General features: G+C 70.0%; 1 protein-coding gene across 1 annotated transcript in view; it reads right to left on the bottom strand.

Annotated features, from left to right (window-relative positions):
• The window catches only part of ERBB3 (erb-b2 receptor tyrosine kinase 3), a 36375-nt gene that overhangs the window by 5354 nt on the left and 17510 nt on the right, over positions 1-13511 (bottom strand). The window contains exons 4-26 of the mRNA XM_039514002.1: positions 12752-12877; positions 11591-11656; positions 11188-11306; positions 10423-10564; positions 9890-10003; positions 9238-9358; positions 8548-8621; positions 8254-8344; positions 7158-7357; positions 6500-6632; positions 6315-6405; positions 5965-6119; positions 5353-5406; positions 4635-4776; positions 3982-4101; positions 3573-3671; positions 2986-3171; positions 2165-2320; positions 1778-1853; positions 1450-1596; positions 1023-1120; positions 443-592; positions 33-101 (exon numbers count right to left, since the gene is read on the bottom strand). Of these exons, the coding sequence (XP_039369936.1) occupies positions 33-101; positions 443-592; positions 1023-1120; positions 1450-1596; positions 1778-1853; positions 2165-2320; positions 2986-3171; positions 3573-3671; positions 3982-4101; positions 4635-4776; positions 5353-5406; positions 5965-6119; positions 6315-6405; positions 6500-6632; positions 7158-7357; positions 8254-8344; positions 8548-8621; positions 9238-9358; positions 9890-10003; positions 10423-10564; positions 11188-11306; positions 11591-11656; positions 12752-12877 (2729 nt within the window). The remainder of the gene's footprint in view (positions 1-32; positions 102-442; positions 593-1022; positions 1121-1449; positions 1597-1777; positions 1854-2164; positions 2321-2985; positions 3172-3572; positions 3672-3981; positions 4102-4634; positions 4777-5352; positions 5407-5964; positions 6120-6314; positions 6406-6499; positions 6633-7157; positions 7358-8253; positions 8345-8547; positions 8622-9237; positions 9359-9889; positions 10004-10422; positions 10565-11187; positions 11307-11590; positions 11657-12751; positions 12878-13511) is intronic.

The raw sequence follows: 13511 nt of genomic DNA, 5'->3' as shown, positions 1-13511 counted from the left end.
GGGGCGCACCCCCTGTACGCTGTGCTGGGTACCTGGCGGCAGCCGCTGAGGCCGGTCTGGTTCATGGGGATGTAGCCGGCTGGGGGGCTCAGGTTCGGGCTCTGCGAAAGGAGAGGGGCAGGATGGTGATTGCTTGGCCCAGGACAGGGGGTTCTTGGCACCGGGACCAAGGGAGATGGGGCGCACGCAGTCTGCGGGACCCCCAGGCGCAGGCTGGGTGGGGGGGTCAGCGCTGAGCGACGACCCATGGAACCAGGTCTCATGCTGCAAGGCCGAGCGCTGCCGGGGTCAGGAAGGAAACCCCTCCCCCGCGGGGGGTGTCCCACATGGACGTGCGGGGGTCCCCCCTCCCATCCTTTACAAGAAGGATTTTTAGCCTCCCCGCAGAAGGGCCAGGATGTGGGGGGGGGTCCAGGCCGAGGGGGAGGCGGCCATCTCTCACCCGGGCGTAGTCCACACGCTGCCTGGAGGCGAAGAGGCCGCTGGCCGTGTTGAAGGGGCCGAGCTCCTCCTCCAGCTCCAGCGTCTCCATGTCCTCCAGCTCCTTGTCGCTCAGGGTGGGCTCGGCGGGGGGCAGCGGCCCACTCTCCCTCTGCACGGGGGGGAGGGACACCGCGTCAGGGGCTGGCGAGGGGTTAACGGGGCCCAGCCCCCAACGCTGAGCGGCCGGGGGCCCCTTAACGCCTCCCGGGGCAGGATGGGGGGAGGGGGTTGGGAGGGGGGCAGACAAGACTCTTGTCTAGAGCAGGTCTTGCCCCTCCCCCGCAGCCGAGGAGTGGGGAGCCGGGGAGCTGGGGACACCCAGCGACAGGATCCCCGCAAGGGGCAGGGGGGCTCCCTGGGTGCATGTGTCAGGCAGGGAGCCCAGAGAGTGGGGAGGGGACAGATGGGGCAGGACCTGGGGGGTGGGATTTAAAGGGCTAATGCACCATTGACCAGGCAGCTCATGGGGGGCAGGGGGCTGGATTTGCTGAGGGCCCAGGGCAGCCCCCCCCCAGAACGGCCCGGGGCCAGGCACTCACATTGATGACTAGGTAGCGGGGCGGGTCGCGGGCCATGCGAGTGAATTCGTTGGCCAGTTCCTTGAAGGTGGGACGGACGTTCTCGTCGATCATCCAGCCTGGCGGGGGGCACGAGGGGGGTGAGATCCGGCGGGGGGTGACACCCAGCCCCCCCCACACCCCCCAGCTCACAGCTCTCCCCTGGGACCACAGGGAGACGCCCCTCCCTGCACCCGGGGCATATCGGGGTCAGTGCCAATTGCAGGGGGGTGCAGCAGAGCACGTCCCTCCGCCCCTCCCACGAGTCCCACTGGCCACGGTGCAGGCCGGACCCGCGCCCCCCTCCCAAGCCCACAGCCACGGGCTCTGGGCCAACCTCCCCTGCAAACTGCCCCCAGGGCAGGGCCCAGCCCCGGCAGCAGGGAGACAGACAGACGCAGGGACTCACATTTCACCATCACCATGTAGACGTCGATGGTGCAGATCTGGGGCTGCATGAGCCGCTCGCCCTTCTCCAGCAGGTCGGGCACCTCGGCGAGCCGGATCCCCGCGTAGGGCTCTGCCCCGAACGTCATCATCTCCCACAGCGTCACGCCTGCAGGGACCGGGGGGGGGTCAGGCCAGGAGGGGCTGCAAGGGGCGGTGGGTGGGGGGAGTTCTGCGCTGGGGGGGTGCACATGGGACCCAGCAGGGGGCGCTGTGGGAGCGGGGCAGGGCACAGGCTGGGGGGGCAGCTCCCGGCTGCGGGCGAGGGCAGGGGCACGGTGGGCACTGACCGTAGCTCCAGACGTCGCTCTGGTGCGTGTACTTCCCAAAGTGGATGCTCTCCAGCGCCATCCATTTAATCGGCGTCTGCAGGACGAGAGGTGGGGGAGGAATGTTACCCGGGTTGGGGGTGCCTGGGGGCTGCTTCTGCCAGGGAGACCCCTGGGGCTGGATTCCATGGGGCCCTGGGGCTGCTCCGACCCACACGCTGCTCCGCTGGGAAGAAGAGCAGACCCTGAATGCAGGGCCCCCCCGGACACCCCCCAATCCGCCCCCTCTGCTGGGGGGGTGCAGGGCGGCCCCGGGGCGGGAGGAAGGGGAAGGAGCCTCGGGGGAGTGGACCTGCCCCCGGAGCGGGTGTGGGGGGGCCCGTGGGGGGGCCCGGGGCCGCGCCCCACCTTGATCTCATTGTAGAAGTATTTCTTGTCGTCGGGGTAGAGCAGGTCGGCGATGCCGAAATCCGCCACCTGCACCTGGTTGGGCGACTTCAGTAGGACGTTGCGGGCGGCCAGGTTCCGATGGACCATGCGATGCTCTTCCAAGTAGTACATGCCCTGGGGGCGAGAGGCGGAGCGCTGGGCTGGGGGCCGACCCACGTGTGTGCGTGTCTGGGGGGGCCCACTTGGGTTTCATACCAGTGACAGGCAGCAGGCTGGCCTAGCTCCGCCCACAGCCTCAGGCTCCACCCACGGCCCCAAAGCTCCACCCACAACTGCAGAGCCGGCAGAGTGCGCTTGCAAAAGTGGTCCACCCGTGAGCCGCGTAGCTCCTCCCATGGCATCAGGCTCCTCCCACCACGGCAAAGCTCCACCCACAGCCACAGCCTCTTCCCACCACCCCACTGATTAGAAGAGAGAGGTAACAGCAGCGACGTGTTCCGAACGGCCCCCATTAGGGTTCAGGGTAAACGCCCCAGTGGAGATGAACAGGGCAGATTCACCCTCCCTTCAGGACAGCAGCCCTTTGGGGGCGGGTGTTTGGAAGGGTCCCCCGCCCAGTGTGGGAGCCAAGGGAGCTGCTCCCCCAGCCTCTGGCTCTGCTCGTGCTGCCTGGCCAGCCCCACCCACGAGCCTGCGGCCAAGGACACCTCACCCGGAGCCCAGCTCTGCTTGGGCCCTGCCTTCCCCGAGCCGGGCTGGCTCCCGGCTCAGCCCCGGATTGACGCCGGTGGGGAGGGGACCCCTGGGGCCGCGCCGTCGAGTGCCGGGGGGCAGCTCACCTTGGCAACCTGCACGCACCAGTTGAGCAGCAGCTGCGGCCCGATGGCGTCCCTGTTCTTGTGCACGTAGTCGAGCAGCGAGCCCAGCGGCAGGAGCTGCGTCACCAGCTGCAGCTGCGTCCCGGGGCAGATGCCCAGCAGCCGCACGATGTAGGCGTGGTCCAGGCTGCCAATGGCCAGCATGTGCTGCAGGGCCAGAGGGAGACAGGCCCTGTTACAGCCTTGGCTCCGCCCCCAGCAGCCGGCTCCCCTGTGGAACTCCCCACCACTGGGATTTGATCCCAGCCAAATGAACATGGACATGGGGTGACGCCGGCCGGGGCTGGCAGCCTCAGAGCCTCCGCCGATGCCAGGGGGAGTTTGGGGTGGGCAAGGCAGGCCCTGGCGGTGGGGGCTCCCCCTCCACCTGGTTTCCTGGGCACGCGGAAGTGCATGATGGGCGTTTTAAGCCTCTCTCTGAAGCACTGGGATTGGTCGCTGATAGGACATCAGAGCGGATAGGTCAGTGGGCAGCGGTGGCACAGTGGGGGGGTGGGACACTGGGCTGGATGGGCGCCCCAGGCTGGCCGTGGGGGGGCCCCACTCACGTCGGTGACGGCGTGGAAGGTCTGGCGGCCGCTCCGGTCCTCTATCACCTTGATGCTGACGGGGATCTTGATGGAGTCTCCGTCCGGGATCCAGACGCCCTGGCGGGAGGGGAACCCCCAGTGTGAACAGCGCTGGGATCCCAGGGGCTGCCCCAGCCCGGCCCCCACTCCGGGCTCCCCCACAGCAGCGAGGAGCCGCCGTCCCCCCGCCCCCCCTAATGGCTGTGGCTGCTCCAGGACAGAGGGTGCCACTGAGCCTCCCCAGGCTGCAGCTCCCCCGCCCCCAGGCTGCAGCTCGCCCCCCCCCAGGCTGCAGCTCCCCGCCCCAGGCTGCAGCTCCCCCCGCCCAGGCTGCAGCTCCCGCCCCCAGGCTGCAGCTCCCCCCCCCCAGGCTGCAGCTCGCCCCCACCTTGTGCACCGTCCCAAACACGCCCGAGCCCAGCGCCTTCAGCTTCTTCAGCTCCGTCTCCTTGAAGATCCGGGCCAGCACCTTGTTGGCTTTCTCGCTGGGGTCCAGGGGCTCGAGGCTCTGCCAAGGGAGAAAGATGGTGGAACTGGAGCCAGGGGACCGCCCCTCCCAGACCCCCCCGCTGCCTCGATGCCCCCGCCCTGGCTAGCGATTTGTGCCTCTCTCCCTGGGCTACTCACTGACTTAGGTCACCGGTCAAGACTGAAGGGCCCCGTGCGGAGCTGGGGAGACAGAGCCAGGATAGCAGGGGGCTGCGGGTCGGGAGTGAGGGGCACCGGCTGAGCTGGGGGTGGGAAGCCCAGGGCTGGGCTAGCAGGGGCTGCGGGTCGGGATTGAGGGGCACCGGCAGGGCTGGGGGGAGCCCAGGGCTGGGCTGGCAGGGGCTGTGGGTCGGGAGTGAGGGGCACCGGCAGGGCTGGGGGGAACAGAGCTGGGACAGCAGGGGCTGGAGGGGCACCAGCAGATGAGCCCTTTTCTCTCCTGGCACCACCCTCCTTTCTGCCCCATCACCCGAGCGCCCTGCGGGCACGAGAACCTTCCCGCCCACGTCCGCCGCCCGGGGCAGCCCTGCTCCCGGGGCGGGGGGGTCTCACCTCTCCCCTCTCCAGGTAGCGGCGCATCGCCCGCTTCTTCTGGATCTTCTTGCCGCGCCAGTACAGGAGGGTGAGCAGGAAGCAGGAGCAGGAGATGAAGAGGCAGCCCACGACCATCACCGCTATGAGCGTGGGGCTTTTCCTGGGGCACAGACGGGGGGGTCAGCGCCAGGCACCGGGCTGGCAGAACCCCGGGGGAGCTGGCGCGATCCCGTCCGTGGGACCGGCCTGGCGGAGGCACAGGAGGGCTCTTGTGTGTGGGGGGGGTCGGGGAACACATGCCAGCTGGGGGCCGCCCCCCTCTGCCACACAGGCCCCGGGGGTCCCGGGGCTCCGGAGCAGTCGTGGGGCCGTTCCCACGCAGGCCGAGGGGGCTGGGTGCCCGCGAGAACCAGGCTGGGAGACGAGGCTGCGGGACAAGTGGGGTCACAACCCTCAGCTGGAAGGTGGTTCGGGAGCTGAGCCCAGGGGGTGCCCAGCCCCACCCTCAGCGGCTGGTTCACATCATGCCAGTGCCCGGGCGAGGGGGCCTGGCATGGCGGGGGAGGGGGATCAGGGCTCTGCACATGTCCCGCTGGGGCCGGGCTGAGAACTGCCAAACTCAATCCATGCAGGGGCCCCGCCCCACCCCCACCCCAAATCTCCTCCGACCCCCCCAGCTGAAGGGCCCTCAGGCCGGGGTCAGAGCCCAGCGAGCGCAGCCGCCTGCGACGGGTACCTGGCGATGGGCAGGGGCTCTGTGACGCAGTCCTGGAGCTGCGGCCCGAGGCACCTGCGGGAGACAGAACCCGCCGATCACCCCACGGACGGACAGACAGAGGGGAGCCGCGGAGAGCACCAGGCTTATGGGAAGGATGTCAGAGCAGGGGGGGCAGGACTCCTGGGTTCTCTCCCGGCTCTAGGAGGGGCGTGGGGTCTGGTGCTTAGAGCAGGGGGGCTGGGAGCCAGGACTCCTGGGTTCTCTCCCGGCTCTGGGAGGGGCGTGGGGTCTGGTGCTTAGAGCAGGGGGGCTGGGAGCCAGGACTCCTGGGTTCTCTCCCCGGCCCTGGGAATCACGCAGAGACGGCTCTTGGAAGACACCCCCAGCACAAACACCGCTGCGAGTCACCCGGAGCCTGGGGGCCCCTCTCAGAGCCCCCCTGAACGTGGGGCTCGGCCACAGCTCCTCCCCCACTCCAAGCCTCAGGCCCGAGGGCACCGGCTGCTGCTGGGGGGGAGAGAGGGAGGCTCCTTTCCCCCCCTTGCGGACGCCATGCAGCGAGGTCCTTGGGGGGCCGGGCTGCAGGAACGCTCCCCCCATCCGTGCCCCGGGGGGGGCTGCTGCTCTCACCCCCGCGTGCAGTTCTCGTGGCAGGGGTGGCACTCGCGGTGGGCGTCCGGGTACTTGTAGATGGGCCCCTGCTCGCCCAGGATGCCCTCGGGGCAGCTGTCCACGCAGTGGGGCCCGTCCTTGTACCGGGCACATCTCACGCAGGCGTCCGCGCCCTGGGGGGCCCACATAGAGTCAGGAGGGGGCTGGGATGGACCCCTCCCCTGCCAGCACCCAGAACCCCCTCTGGTGCCCCCGTGTCCCAGCCCCTGCCCTGGGGCCGGATGGGAGCCAGGGGCCCCTAGAGGGGACGGGCCCCAGGCCCCATTCCCCGCCCCCGCCGCGGTGCCCGAGTGGGGGGGTCACCGCACCGAGCCGTTGCAGGTCACGTTGCCCTCCATCCTCTCGCACTCCGGGTGGCACTGGTAGCACTCGCCCCCGCGGGCATATTCCCGGGTCGCCCTGCACAACAAAGTGAGGGGGGGTCACTAACGCTGCCCCCAAGGGTCTCGCGTTCTCCGGCCCCCCAGCCCCCCGGCTCTCAGCGGCCGCTCACCCCTGGTAGAAGCTGCAGGTGGCCACGCAGGTCCCCTCCCGGCTGTAGTTGCGGCAGGAGATGCACTGGTCGGGGCCGGGCCCCCAGCAGCCGTCGCTGGAGCAGAGTGGGTCACACACCTTCCCTTCTTGCACTGCGGGGGAGCCAGGGGTCAGCGCGGGGGTGAGCGCCCAGCCCCCCAGCCAGGGCCCCTTTCCGCCCCCAGCCTCCACTGCTCCCCCGTTCCAAGTGCCCCATGTTCTTCCACTCTCCCCATCCCAGAGCCGGGGACGGAACCCAGGAGTCCTGGCACCCAGCCCCCATCATTCTCTAACCACTAGACCCCACTCCCCTCCCAGAGCCGGGGATAGAGCCCAGGAATCCTGGCTCCCAGCCCCCTGCTCTAACTACTAGACCCCACTCCCCTCCCCGAGCCAGGGATAGAACCCAGGAGTCCTGGCTCCCAGCCCCCATCATTCTCTAACCACTAGACCCCACTCCCCTCCCAGAGCCGGGGACGGAACCCAGGAGTCCTGGCTCCCAGACCCCCCCAACCACTAGACCCCACTCCCCTCCCAGAGCCGGGGACGGAACCCAGGAGTCCTGGCGCCCAGCCCCCCTCTCCCGCACTGGACCCCTCCCTGGCTGCGACCCAGGATCGCGCCCCGCCCCCACTCACCGCACTTGCCCCGGGGCTTGTTGTCCTTGATCTCCAGGTCAGCCCTGCGGCGCGACAGCGCCCCCCAGTTGACGGTGTGGAGGTAGCAGAGCTGCCGGTTCTGGGTGATGTAAACCTTCCCCGCGCTGATCTCCCGCAGCGAGCGCAGCCCCAGCGACGTCACGTTCAGGTTCTTCATGATCAGCAGGGAGAAGCCGCGGCTGGGGGCGGACGGGCCCGTGTCAGCCCCACGCCGCCCCCCAGCGTCACTGGGCTGGGGGGAGCCCGGACTCTTGGGTTCCGTGCCCAGGGGCGTGGAGCAGGGGGCCTGGCACCCCTGGTGCTGCTCCCGTGCGATGGATCCACCCATCCCGCTACCAATGGGGCCTCGTGGCTCTTAGCCCCCAACACGGGGCGGCTGGATTTGAACAGACCCCCCTGAACCAAAGGCGCCTCCTCTCCCCGCAGCCCTGAGCCACAGTCCTGCTTGTAGGGACCCCGGCACCGCTGGGCAAGGGGCTGGGGAAAGCCCCCCCAATTCTCTATGGGCCGGGGGGCCTCTCCGCCGGGGCGGGGCAGGTCTGGGGGGGCCGGTCCAGGGGCCTCTCCCCTGGGGCGGGGCAGGGCTGGGGGCAGGTCATGGGGCCTCTCCTGGGGCGGGGCAGGGCTGGGGCTGGTCCAGGGGCCTCCCCTGGGGCAGGGCAGGGCTGGGGGCCGGTCAGGGGCCGCTCCCAGGGCGGGGCAGGGCTGGGGGCAGGTCATGGGGCCTCCCGGGGTGGGGCAGGGCTGGGGGCAGGGCCAGGGGCCTCCCCTGGGCGGGCAGGGCTGGGGGCAGGGCCAGGGGCCTCCCGGGGCGGGGCAGGGCTGGGGGCAGGGCCAGGGCCTCCCGCCCAGGGTGGGGCGGGGCAGGGCCAGGGGCCTCCCCTGGGCGGGGCAGGGCTGGGGGCAGGGCTAGAGGCCTCCCGGGGCGGGGCAGGGCTGGGGGCCGGTCCAGGGCCTCTCCCCAGGGTGGGGCAGGGCTGGGGGCAGGGCCAGGGGCCTCCCGGGGCGGCAGGGCTGGGGGGGCAGGTCATGGGGCCCCTCCCCCGGGGCGGGGCAGGGCTGGGGGGTCTCTCACTTGTACAGGCTCCGGCCCCCGATGGTGACGAGGTTGGAGAAGACACTGAAGTTGTCCATGTGCTTGGGCCACGACTGGATGTTCAGATAACCTGGGGGGGGAGCAACCGGAGTGTCAGGGACACCCCCCCCAACACGGGCACCTCCCCTGGCACCCGGGACCCTCCCCCCCCATGAAGTCCCCCCTTGGCCGCCAGGGTCACGGAGCCGATAGACACACCTGGGGCTTCCCCACAGGCCACCGGGCTGGGCCCTGCCCCCCCCGGTCTCCCCCCAGCCCCTGCCCGCTCCTCACCCGTGATCTCCCGCACCGTCCGGAAGACGTTCAGCTTCTCCGGATCCAGGGCCGAGATGTTGTGCCAGGGGTCCCTGCGTGTGGGGGGAGGGAGCGAGACCCAGACACCGTCAGAACGGCTGGCCTGGCTGAGCCCACTCAGCAGGGGGCGCTCTCCCCGGGCTGGGCGCTAGGGGGCGCTGTGCTGCAGGGAGCCGGGGGTCAGCAGGGGGGGCTCTCACCAGCTCTCAGGGCTGGGCACTAGGGGGCGCTGTGCTGCAGGGCAGGGGGTCAGCAGGGGCTCTCAGGGCTGGTCACTAGGGGCGCTGTGCTGCAGGGGGCAGGGGGGTCAGCAGGGGGCTCTCAGGGCTGGGCACTAGGGGGCGCTGTGCTGCGGGGGCCGGGGGGGGTCAGCAGGGGGCTCTCAGGGCTGGGCGCTAGGAGGTGCTGTGCTGCGGGGGGGGAGATAGGGGGCGCTGTGCTGCAGGGGCCGGGGGGGGTCAGCAGGGGGCTCTCAGGGCTGGCCCCACTGCCCCAGCGTGGGGGTCAGCAGGGGGCGCCGTCTCTCACATGAGACGTGAACCCGAAGCCCCGCCCTCCTGGGGCCGTTAAAATCCCCCTTGCCCCTTGCCCTGCTCCCCCGGCCCTTCGGCAGCGCTAGCGGCTCCGGCGACGCCGCGCCCCCCGTGGCGGCAGAGGGGCAGGACTCACCCGTCCAGCCCCGTGATGAGGAAGTCCAGGTTGCCCCGGATCTTGGTGCAGTTGACGAACGTGTCGATGTTGCTCGAGTCGACGGTCTGGTACTTGTTCCCGGTGCCCGTCCCCTCGCAGGCTGGGGGGCAGGAGGGGAGAGGGAATGAGCCAACCGACACCCGGGGGGGGCACCATGGACGTGCCAGGGCTGCCCAACGCGCCATCCAGTTTGTCCGGCCTCTGTTGGGGGTTATGAGCGGGGGCGGGGGGGGGGCTGGGAGCCAGGACTCCGGGGTTCTCCCCCCAGCTCTGGGAAGGGAGTGGGGTCCAGTGGTAAGAGCAGGGGGGGCTGGGAGCCAGGACTCCTGGGTTCTCTCCCCAGCTCTGCGAGGGGAGTGGGGGCTGGTGGGTCAGAGTAGGGGGGCTGGGAGCCAGGACTCCTGGGTTCTCTCCCCAGCTCTGAGAAGGGAGTGGGGTCCAGTGGTAAGAGGAGGGGGGGCTGGGAGCCAGGACTCCTGGGTTCTCTCCCCGGCGCTGGGAGGGGAGTGGGGGCTGGTGGGTCAGAGTAGGGGGGCTGGGAGCCAGGACTGGAGTGGGGGCTGGTGGGTCAGAGTAGGGGGGCTGGGAGCCAGGACTCCTGGGTTCTGACACCCCCCGCACCCCTCCGTACCTTTAGGGCAGAGGCCAGGGCAGGGCTCACACATCTTCAGGCCGTTCTTCTCCACCTCCATCTTGTCCTTGGGACAGGCCCGCACGCAGGAGCTCTGATCCACCACGAAGTTATCTGCAGGCCGGGGGAGCGGGTGAGGAGAGAGCTAATGGGCGGGGGAGGAGGGCAGAGTGACTAGTGGTTGGGGGCGGGTGTCTGGGAACCTGGACTCCTGGGTTCTATTCCCAGCTCTGCCAGGCCACACGCACCCGCCTGGCTCTGTGCCTCAGTTTCCCCACATTGCTGTAATAACCCTGCTCTTTGCAAAGCCCCTTTGCCCCCCTTGGGGGGGGGGGACGTGCCGGGAAGGACGATTCCCCAGTGACTTCCCCTCCCCAGAAGGGTGGGTGTGGGGCACCGCAGCGTGCGAGGAGCACGGGGGGGGCGTGTCTCACAACAGGGCCAGGCTCAGTTACCCTCCCCCCGGCAAAGGGTCTCATGGGGAGCTGGATGGCTGGGACCCCCCCCGTGGGAGCCCCCCGGCCCCGGCTCACGTGGGCAGCTGGCCACGCAGATGCCCCCGTACTGGTACTTGGTGTCGGGGTTGGGCTCCAGCTGGAAGGTGAGTTTGTTGTAGATCAGCGGCTGCGGGCACAGCGGGACGCAGGCCCCACTGTCGTTGAAGTGGCGGCAGGCCTGGGGACAGAGTGTCAGGGACCCCGGCCCAGCACACGGGGACAGACACACAGACCCCCCCCTCCCCTTGGCCTGGTATAGACAGACAGACAGACCCCCACCCTCCCCCCCTCCCCTGGGCCTGGTATAGACAGACAGACAGACCCCCCCCCTCCCCTTGACCTTGGCCTGGTATAGACAGACAGACAGACCCCACTCCCCTTGGCCTGGTATAGACAGACAGACACCCCCTCCCCTTGGCCTGGTATAGACAGACAGACAGACCCCCCCCCTCCCCTTGGCCTGGTATAGACAGACAGACAGACCCCACCCCCAGCACAGACACCCCCAGCACAGACACCCAGCCCCCTCTCCCAGCCCAGACCCCGGCACGGACACCCAGCCCCTCCCCAGCACAGACACCCCCAGCACAGACACCCAGCCCCCTCCCCAGCACAGACCCCCGGCACGGACACCCAGCCCCCTCCCCAGCACAGACCCCCGGTACGGACACCCAGCCCCTCCCCAGCACAGACACCCCCAGCACAGACACCCAGCCCTCCCCAGCACAGACACCCCGGCACAGACACCCAGCCCCCTCCCCAGCACAGACACCCCCGGCCCCCCGCCCGCAGGGGACGTACGAAGCACTCAGTCTGGCGGGGGCCGGTGCAGCCCCCCGCACACTCGTCATGGCAGCACTCGCTGGGGTTGCGCCCGAAGCAGCGGCCGTTGCACTGCGGGGCGCAGATGGTCTTGGTCACTGAGGGGGGAGCAGAGGAGATGAGTGAGGGGGGCGGTGGCCTGAGCCCCCTCTGAGCGCCCGCCTGATGCACGGTGCCGGATCCAGGCCCACCCAGCCCTCGGCCGACCCGGGGGGATTCAAACCAACCTCCCCCCGCCCGGCCCCCCGACTAGACCCATGGAGCCAGCCCCCGGCCTGCGACTTTCTGGTCTCTCTTTGTGAGACAGAGACCCCCCCCCTTGGCTCCCGGCCCTGCCAGCCGCCCGCCCCCCATGCCGGGCAGGCTCCGAGCGGGTACCCACATTTCTGGCAGTCCTCTGGGTTCGGGCCCCAGCAGTGTCCCTCGCAGCTCTCATGGCAGGGGGCACCTGGGAGGAGAGAAACGCCCAGCGTCAGAGACGGGCAGAGGGGACGGGGTCTTGCTCCGGTGCCCTCATGTAGGGCAGGCCAGGCGGGCAGAGCAGGGCGCCGGCTGGCATGGGGGGTGCTGAAGCCAGCCCCTCGTATGGGCAGGGCTGCAGCACGGGACAGGAGAGTCGGCCCAGGTCTCAGACCTCCCCAAACTCAGCTGGAACCCTGGGGGGGTGGACTAGGAGCCAGGACTCCTGGGTTCTCTCCCTGGCTCTGGGAGGGGTGTGAGGGCTAGTGGTAAGAGCAGGGGGCTGGGAGCCAGGACTCCTGGGGTCTCTCCCTGGCTCTGGGAGGGGAGCGGGGTCTAGTGGGTAGAGCAGCATCCTCGATCCTTCATTCTGGCAGGCCGGGCTGGCTCTGCTCTTCTCTGCAGCTGGGAGCCCTGCCAGGCCCTGTTTGCCTTGGGAAGGAGTTTTGGACACTGGCCGTGAGGGCTAATATTTGCAAAGGGGGTGGTGGTGGCCGGGTGCCCCGCCCTGCAGCACTGGGGGCACAGGCTGGGTGAGGCGCACAATGGGGGAACCGAATGCGTCCAGATCCTGATTCTGCCTCCCTGTTAGTCTGTGATTCTGGCAGGTGGCCCCATTGTGGCAGATGCTGCACAAAGGGAGTTCCCCCCAGGGTGGAAAGGGAAACTGAGGCATGGGGGGTCGAATGACTTGACCAGGGTCACCCAGCGGGTCAGTAGCGGAGTTGCAAATAGACCCCACCACTCCTGAGCCCCCGTTAATTGGCCACATCTGTGCTCATGAAGGGACCCGCCTGCCCTGGCCTGCATCCGGCAGAAACCAGGACAAACCTGCCCCAGGGCAGCCCCCTGGAAAGGCCTCTGGAGCCTGTGCTGGTCTCTGGGGTCCCCCGTGGGGGCGAGAGGAGAGATGGGGAGCCAGGCGGGGAGGGGGGGCTCTCGGCAGGAGATGAGCACACTGAGGGCGAGTCAGGACCAGATCCTGGGGTTTAAGATTCCTGGCGCATGGGGAGCCAGGGCCCGGGGCCGCCACCGGCAGGACACAGGCAGCGGGGGCCGGGGCTGCCCCCCCCAGGACACTCACACTTCCTGCCATTCTGCCGAACCACCGGGTCGATCAGCGGGTCCCGGATGATGTCCCTCCACTCGATGGTGTCCACGTGGCACAACTGCTCGTTCCTCTCGATGTCAACCCCGCCCGCCAGGATCTCTGCAAGGCAAGGACCCGCTGGGACCGGGCTGTGCCCTGGGGCAGTGCCCCCTGCTGAGCCGCGGCCCTGGCCCCCCCCATGCCGGGACTCGGGGCGGGCCCAGAAGCCAGGTGGCGGAATGGGGGGGCAGGGAAGGGGGTCATGCCCCCGGGGCAGGGGAGGAACAGAGCCAGAAGTGGGGGTTGTCTGGGGCCGGGCACACGTGCCCCACTCGCACCCCAGGGTCCGTGCACCCCGTTAGCAGAGGGTTCCCTCGCAGGAGAGGCAAGAGGGGGTTTCCGGCTCCAGGAGGCAATTCCTCGCCGGCTCCGCCCAGCCCGGGTTGTTTTGACAGCCGGAGTCGGGGCGTGGGACGGGACAGCAGCCCCAGCGCCGGGGCGGGGCAGGCCAGGCGCTTGCCATGGGGTGCTGAGGACGCCGATAAAAGCCTCCGTCTGGGGCGGGGCGGCTGGAGCGCTCTGAATGCAAAGAGCCGGGCGCAGCCAGCGGGTCAGGCCGGGACGCCGGCGACGGGAACCTCCCACCGGGACGCGCCCCAGCCTGCACGCGCCTGCGAATGGGGCCCCGGCAGGCTCCCCGGGGAGTCGAACATCCACGCCCCTCCCAGGCACCCGGGAGCCCCCCCGGGCTGGC

This window comes from Mauremys reevesii, linkage group 25 (assembly GCF_016161935.1).
Source record: "Mauremys reevesii isolate NIE-2019 linkage group 25, ASM1616193v1, whole genome shotgun sequence".
Classification (NCBI taxonomy): domain Eukaryota; kingdom Metazoa; phylum Chordata; order Testudines; family Geoemydidae; genus Mauremys; species Mauremys reevesii.
The sequence above is the reverse complement of the archived record's forward strand: the minus strand, read 5'-3'. Positions and strand labels throughout refer to the sequence as shown.